The sequence below is a fragment of the Penaeus vannamei genome, chromosome 19 (genome assembly GCF_042767895.1).
Source record: "Penaeus vannamei isolate JL-2024 chromosome 19, ASM4276789v1, whole genome shotgun sequence".
Lineage (NCBI taxonomy): Eukaryota > Metazoa > Arthropoda > Malacostraca > Decapoda > Penaeidae > Penaeus > Penaeus vannamei.
Window position 1 is genome coordinate 7135422 of NC_091567.1, and position 7500 is coordinate 7142921.

The following is a 7500-nucleotide window of genomic DNA, read 5'->3' on the forward strand; positions in this document are numbered from 1 at the left end:
GCCCCAAGACGATGCAAAAGTGACACTGCTCGTCGGGTTCCTTTTTCCTCGCCGGGGATCCTGTGCCTGACAGATCTCTCTATTGTTTGGCGTCTCGTGGGGTCTCGCCGTTATGTATAAGACGATTTACCTTTTTTTAAAGAATGATAAAAAGAGACTTGAATAAAGTGAACTTGTCCTTTTATTCGTCTCTACTGAAAGAATGATGAAAGGAAAAAGGAAATAAATCAAATGGACTTGTCTTATTTATTCGTCTCTACTGAAAGAATGATGAAAGGGAAAATGGATTAGATAAAATGGACTTGTCTTATTTATTCGTCTCTTCTGAAAGAATGATGAAATGGAAAAGGAATTAGATAAAATGAACTTCTCAAATATATTCGTTTCTTCTGAAAGAATGATGAGAGGGAAAAGGAATTAGATAACATCAACTTGTCTTTTTTATTCGTCTCTAAAGAAAGAATGATGATAGGGAAAAGGAATTAGATAAAATGAACTTGTATTTTTAATTTGTCTTTACTGAAAGAATGATAGTAGGGAAAATAAGTCTTATTTATTCGTCTCTTCTGAAAGAATGATGAAAGGGAAAAGGAATTAGATAAAATGGACTTGTGTTTTTTATTCGTCTCTACTGAAAGAATGATAAGGAAAATGAATTAGATAAAATGAACTTGTCTTATTTGTTCGTCTCTTCTGAAAGAATGATGATAGGGAAAAGGAATTAGATAAAATTAACTTGTCTTATTTATTCGTCTTTACTGAAAGAATGATGAAAGGGAAAAGGAATTAGATAAAATGAACTTGTATTTTTAATTCGTCTTTACTGAAAGAATGATGATAGGGAAAATAAGTTAGATAAAATGAACGTCTTATTTATTCGTCTCTTCTGAAAGAATGATGAAAGGGAAAAGGAATTAGATAAAATGAACTTGTCTTATTCATTCGTCTCTTCTGAAAGAATGATGAAAGGAAAAAGGAATTAGATAAAATGAACCTGTCCTTTTATTCGTCTACAAGTGTTGTTATTGTTTCTGTCTTTCCGTATGACTCGTTTTCTTTTTTAGCTTTCTTTCTCTCGTTTTCCTCCTTCTTTCTTTCATTCATTTTTTGTTCTCATTCTTTCTTCTCTTTCTCTCTTTCTCTCTCTCTCTCTCTCTCTCTCTCTCTCTCTCTCTCTCTCTCTCTCTCTCTCTCTCTCTCTCTCTCTCTCTCTCTCTCTCTCTCTCTCTCTTTCTATCTGTGTGTGTGTGTGTGTGTGTGTGTGTGTGTGTGTGTGTGTGTGTGTGTGTGTGTGTGAGTGTGTGTGTGTGTGTGTGTGTGTACATGTATACATATACATACATATATATATATATATATATATATATATATATATATATATATATATATATATATATATATATATATATATATATATATATATATATATATATATATATATATATATATATATATATATATATATATATATATATATATATATATATATATATATATGTATATGTATACATATATATATATAAATATATATTTCTCCTCCTCTCTTTGCCCACTCATTATCCCTCACTTTCTCCTATTTATCTCTTTCTTCTGCTATCTTTGGCCTCTTATTCTTCCTCTTTTTCTCTTTGTTCTCTGTTTCTCCTCCTCTCTTTGCCCTCTCATTCTCCCTTTCTCTTCTAATCATCTCTCTCTCTCTCTTTCTCCCTCTTACATCACTCTCCCTCTCTCCTCTCAATATCCCTCTAATACTCCTCACCCATTTCTACTTCTCCTCTCTTTCTCCTCTCACTCTCCCTCTCTCCTTCTCCTCTCTTTCTCCTCTCACTCTCCCTCTCTCCCTCTCTCCTTCCGTACCTGGCAGACCGAAAGGGCGAGTGGGGGAGGTAACATGCACCTCGACTGGCAAGGGAGGGACAGGCACGCCCACTCCAAGAGACACGCCCACTGGTCCTGGTACAGTCAGGTGGGCTGGGGAGAAACGGCGTAAAAGAAATGGTTGACTGGATAAGTAACTGGCAATTATTTTCTCTTTTTTTTTTTACTGGTCTTTGGTAGTTATCTTTTTATCTATTTTTTTATTTATTAATGGTTTTAACGTAGGTAAAGTTCAAGTTCATTGACAAAAAAAAGTTTGAATGATAGGTTTGTTGGTGGTGGTTAACGTTTGATTGATTGTGCAACTGATAGATTAAATCTTTTCAGTGGATTTCGTAGATAACGTTCATTCTCAAAATAAGTCTCTCTCTCTCTCTCTTTCTGATTAACGTTTGATTGGAATTAGTAACTGATAGTCCGGTTCATTCATAAAAAAGTCACAATGATACGTTTGTTTTTTAATAGTTAACATTCTAGTTCGTATATGACGAAAAATCTGGAATTATTAAACAATTATTTTTTATTCACCGAGGACATTAACCAGTTCATAGCGACCCACGCTGCGCCAGCCAAACCAGGCAAAGCTAAGTGGAACATCATGCAAGTCAAAATATATATCTTTTCAATATCAAACATTATTCATCAGTACTTACCGTTGGTCGGGTGGTGATAGCAACACAAATTTTAGTGTAACCGTATACTTCACTCGTGTTTGCTCTAGATCAGTGGTTCTAAACCTGAGTTCGATTTTACACCAATGGTTCATGTAAACCAATTTCAGGAGTTAGGTAGAGGTCTTCCAAAACACAATAAAAGAACAAAAAGTTTCAGCATTCAGTTTCGTTGAGAACTACTTTTGATTTGAGTGTTTTTAGCATCGTTATTTTGTGTTCGCTTGCTTCAGTTTGCTAAGAATTTAAGGTTATTTCATTTGTCATGATTTAGGGGTTCGGAAGCCAAGCTGTGGGTTTGTTTAGGGTTCGATGCTTCGAAAACGGTTTAGAACCACATCTCAAGTTACAATACATCCCGTTGTGCAGGCTTCACGGTGAACTATAAACAAAACAAGAAAAAACACGAAAATGCAGAAATCCTCTTCGCTATGTTGCATCTTCATCGTATTGTATAGCGAAGAGACATTCGTTATATTCGTGTGTTTTCTTATTCTTCCCTTTGTTGTCTTGTTTACCTTTTATCAAGAGTTTGCTTCCTTACCTGTCTAGAAGAAGAACTGACCCCCTTACATCCACTAGAATTACCTGCTACATAGATCAAGTAGAGAATAACTTCTGCCTTCTAATTAACAAGAAAGTAATTACATAATAACACACAAACTCCCGTGTACGGATTGCACTGTGAGACACCGTGTTATCTGTGCCATAATCTAAGAAATATTAAACATCCTTCAGGGGAATTTATATCTGTAAACGGAAACATAATTTGTAGGAAGACTTTGTATATTGTTACATGAGAGTCAACTGTGTTACTGTTATGTTTGTTTTATGAAAGACGTTAATTCCCAACATATATTTTCTAGAAAATATGTACAGTGTAATTTGAAAAGATATACATACAGGTGTGTGAATGTGTGTATGTGTGTGTGTGTGTGTGTGTGTGTGTGTGTGTGTGTGTGTGTGTGTGTGTGTGTGTGTGTGTGTGTGTGTGTGTGTGTGTGTGTGTGTGTGTGTGTGTGTTCGCGCGCGCGTGCATATGCGCGTGTTCGTGTTTGTGTAAAGAAAGTTACAGAGAAAGTCTGTCCGCGCAAGGAAAAAAAAAGGTGAACAAAAGAACAAAACGCTACAGAAACATGGAAAATACAATGAACAAGCCATGTCGGTGAACAAGCACTTACTTCCGCCGCGGCTTCCCTCGTGAAACCCCGTGAAACCCCGACTTACGCTTAAGATATGGGTCTGCGGTGAAGAAGGGGAGGATCTTGCTGGACCTCTGAAGGGCGGCTCGGTCTGTGCAAAGGGCAAGGGAGAATGAGGAGTGCAAGACGCTCTGGCTCAAGGACGTCTTCCCGGCGCCTGGAACCTGTCCTCAGTGGGCGTGTCATGCAGAGGTGCTTCGTTTTTGTGTTTTGTTTTTGTTTTTGTTGTTTCAAGGTGCGGGTACAAAATTTTGGAATTAAAGATACAGAAATAAGAAAATATCCCTTCGTGGTTATATGAAAGGTATTTCAAGATATATCGTAGGTAATTGTCCACTGTAATTGTTTTTGTCGTCTTAATGCTGGTATGTAAAGGGTTTTATGCGTGGTTTTAATAGTGTTATGGAGACCATCAGCTGCTGTAATTTGTGGGCCAATTGTAATATTGTGGATTATTATCTGTTAAATCAAGTAGTTGTACGTCTGTTTACCTTATGCTATAGATATATAGATGTCTTGAGGGTTATAATAACAACGTATTTTTTTCTTTTCTTTTTTTAGCATCAGGGCTATTTCTCTATTGTTCGTTTCGGTTTTCATGAGAGAAAGAAAGGTATTAAGAACACATTAGGGCAGGATATAAAGTTATCAAGACAGCCATGAAATGATTAAATAAAGATATATCACCGGAAGTAACTGGATTAAATGGGCTTTAAGTACTGTGATTGTGCACAGGTGTTTTATAAACACATACATAGGCGTGAGTGTGTTTATGTGTCTGTACATATAGTACAGTGTGAATATGCAAAGACAGATATATATATATATATATATATATATATATATATATATATATATATATATATATATATATATGTATATGTATATATATTATATATATATATATATATATATATATATATATATATATATATATATATATTCGTGATATATTAGTATATGTACAACATAAACACATAGATTAAGTATAAATACAGACAGCAAAAGTAAGAATAAATATGAAAACAACCAAAACAGAAAACAACAATCGGAAATGAAGAAAGGGCAAACACAAGTCAAAACTCGCTAGCGAAGAGGTCGAGCCCCCCCCCCCCATCTACCAGTACCCTAACCCCTCCCACATAACCCCATCCCCCACCCCACTCCCTCCCCCGTCGAAGCTCCGCCCGGGGACACGTAGCGCCTGCCACTCCTCCTCACGTGGAATGAATATTGGGCTCACGACGCGCGTTATATACTCCGTCCAATCTTGGGAAAAATGACAACTTGGCAACTCAACTTATATTCTAGAGTACTCCGATTTACAAAGTCTTGAGAGAAAAAACTGATAAAGTATTGAAGACAGCCAATTTCACAAAATAACAATAACAAATAAACAAAAAATCATATTTAATTCTTAAATATACAATACACATACAAACTCAAACATCAGCTGATCCGAATTTAAAAAAAAATCGAAATACCCCAGAGTTTGGATGATAAGTTGCCAATTCGTCTTTCCTGCTGGACACACTGGATACCCGTGCGTTAACGTCTCAAACCCCAAGAGGAGGATCCAGGAGACCGTGAAGCGTTGGATCGCGTGGGAAATATTCCCTCTTGAACGCGAAAGAGGAAATATTGTGGCCTTTGGTGAAATTGAACGCTGGATGTGGAAGGAATTCATTTATCTTTTGCTTTTGTTGTTGTAGAGTGATTCTGGGAGATTCAGTGTGATTTTTACGAATAAATTGGTAGGTAAGGGGGTGGATAGGTAGGTAGAGGGATAGGTAGGTTTATTGATACGCAGGTAGATAGGAAGGCAAATGTGTGCGTGAAAAAGAAAGCGTAAGAGTGAAGAGAGAGAGAGAGAGAGGAGATAAATACAGAGAGAGAGATGCATACAAGCTGAGATACAGAGCGAGAGAGACAAAGTGTGAAGAAAATGAGAGAAAAAGATAGCTTCCCCTGCCACCCTCCCCCAACCCCCCAACCCCTGCTTCCCTCTTACACAAATGGCCTTGCTTCCCTTGCTCCGACGCCCCCCCACCCCCACCTCCCTCCCTCCCCTCTCTTTCCCTTAATTTCCCCAACTTCAGAGGCGTAAAATCTCATTTCTGTGACGGAGAGGAAAAGGTAGATTTTTCCCCAGCAGAAGAAGGGGAAAAATTGTGATGTCAAAGGTTCTACTTTAATTACTTAATATTGTAGTAAGTTCTAGATGGATACTTATTGTGACCTTGTGTTATAGGGAGACAGTTTTTAAGATCTGTCGGTGAAAATGCTTATTTTTCTTTTCTCTATTTCTCTCTCTCTCGCTCGCTCGCTCGTTTTCACTCTCTCTCTCTCTCTCTCTCTCTCTCTCTCTCTCTCTCTCTCTCTCTCTCTCTCTCTCTCTCTCTCTCTCTCTCTCTCTCTCTCTCTCTTACTCTCTCTCTCTTATTCTCTCTCTCTCTCTCTCTCTCTCTCTCTCTCTCTCTCTCTCTCTCTCTCTCTCTCTCTCTCTCTCTCTCTCTCTCTCTCTCTCTCTCTCTTCATCTACCTACATCCTCTCTTTCTCTCTATCCCTTTCTCCCTTCCTTTCTCCCTCCCTCCCCCCCTACCTCCCTCTACCCCTCTTTCTATCCCTCCCTCCCTCTAACCCTCCCTCCTTCTCCCTCTCCCTTTTCCTTTTTTCTTCTCTTTATCTGGTAACACTGTCGTCGAATTACTTCCAAGGTAGCGTCACGTGTTCTCCTTTTATGGCCGTGAGGGCTGCTTCACCCCGACCCTCTCCCCTGCTTCACTCTGCCCGAGCCAAGTGAAGCATCAGCTGGGGGTTCATTTCTTCCTTTGGCATTTAATAACGCGAACAGCCGCGGCATCGGAGCCTTTTGGTTGTCGATACAGAGGCCTAAGAACACTGTTGTTTAGGCGGTCTGTGTATTGATGTTTTAGTCAGGGGGATGTGATGTTATATTCATGGGAGTTTCGTTCATTTAGTGTGGTTTGCAACACGTGTGGTATTTAGAAAGAGGTTTCTCCTGGAGATAGTTAATATCTTGTTTTACTCACTCATGTAGAAACTGGCCTTTGACTATATACATACATGTAAGCGTATCTATCTATCCATGTGTGTGTGTGTGTGTGTGTGTGTGTGTGTACATAAGCACACACACATATATATAATGTTTTTTTTTTTTTTTTTTAGATATATTCATGAATGGAAAAACACTATGAATACTATGGTAGAGAAAATATAAAACACAATAAATAAAGTTTGTTTATTGTGAGTTTTTCTACAATATATATATTCGTATTTACGGTATATAGATGTATTTTGTCCCTGTAGCGGAGGTGGACCATGAATTCCCCAGAAAAAGATCTTAGATAACCCTCGCAGATCCACGCCAGATAATAGCAGGGAAAAAAATCCTCCCGTGAAAGAGATACGTAGGATGAGGAAGGATACACCCCCCCCCCCCATCCCCCCCCCCGGCCGCTACAAGGAGGCGACGCGAGACAATGGTGCCCGGAAGAGCCATAGAAGGGGAGGTCGTTCCAGGGGGCGTGCCTGGGAGGTGGGGGGGGGGGGGTCGCGGGGTAGTGTATATACGTAAAAGGAGAGTGAGTGTGTTGACTGAAAGTAAGATAGATAGAAAGATAGAGATAAGTATAGCGACGATACGATAATACAACCGCATACATATATATTTATGTGTGAATATATATATACGCATATACATACATATATATGAATGGAATATCAC

The 7500-nt window shown here is 38.4% G+C and overlaps 1 protein-coding gene across 1 annotated transcript in view; it reads right to left on the reverse strand.

Annotated features, from left to right (window-relative positions):
• Positions 1-7500, reverse strand: part of LOC113821309 (neurotrophin 1) — a gene marked incomplete at its 5' end in the record, with an annotated part of 27931 nt that overhangs the window by 18614 nt on the left and 1817 nt on the right. Inside the window, 1 exon segment of the mRNA XM_070133812.1 lies at positions 1858-1971. Within this exon segment, the coding sequence (XP_069989913.1) occupies positions 1858-1971 (114 nt within the window).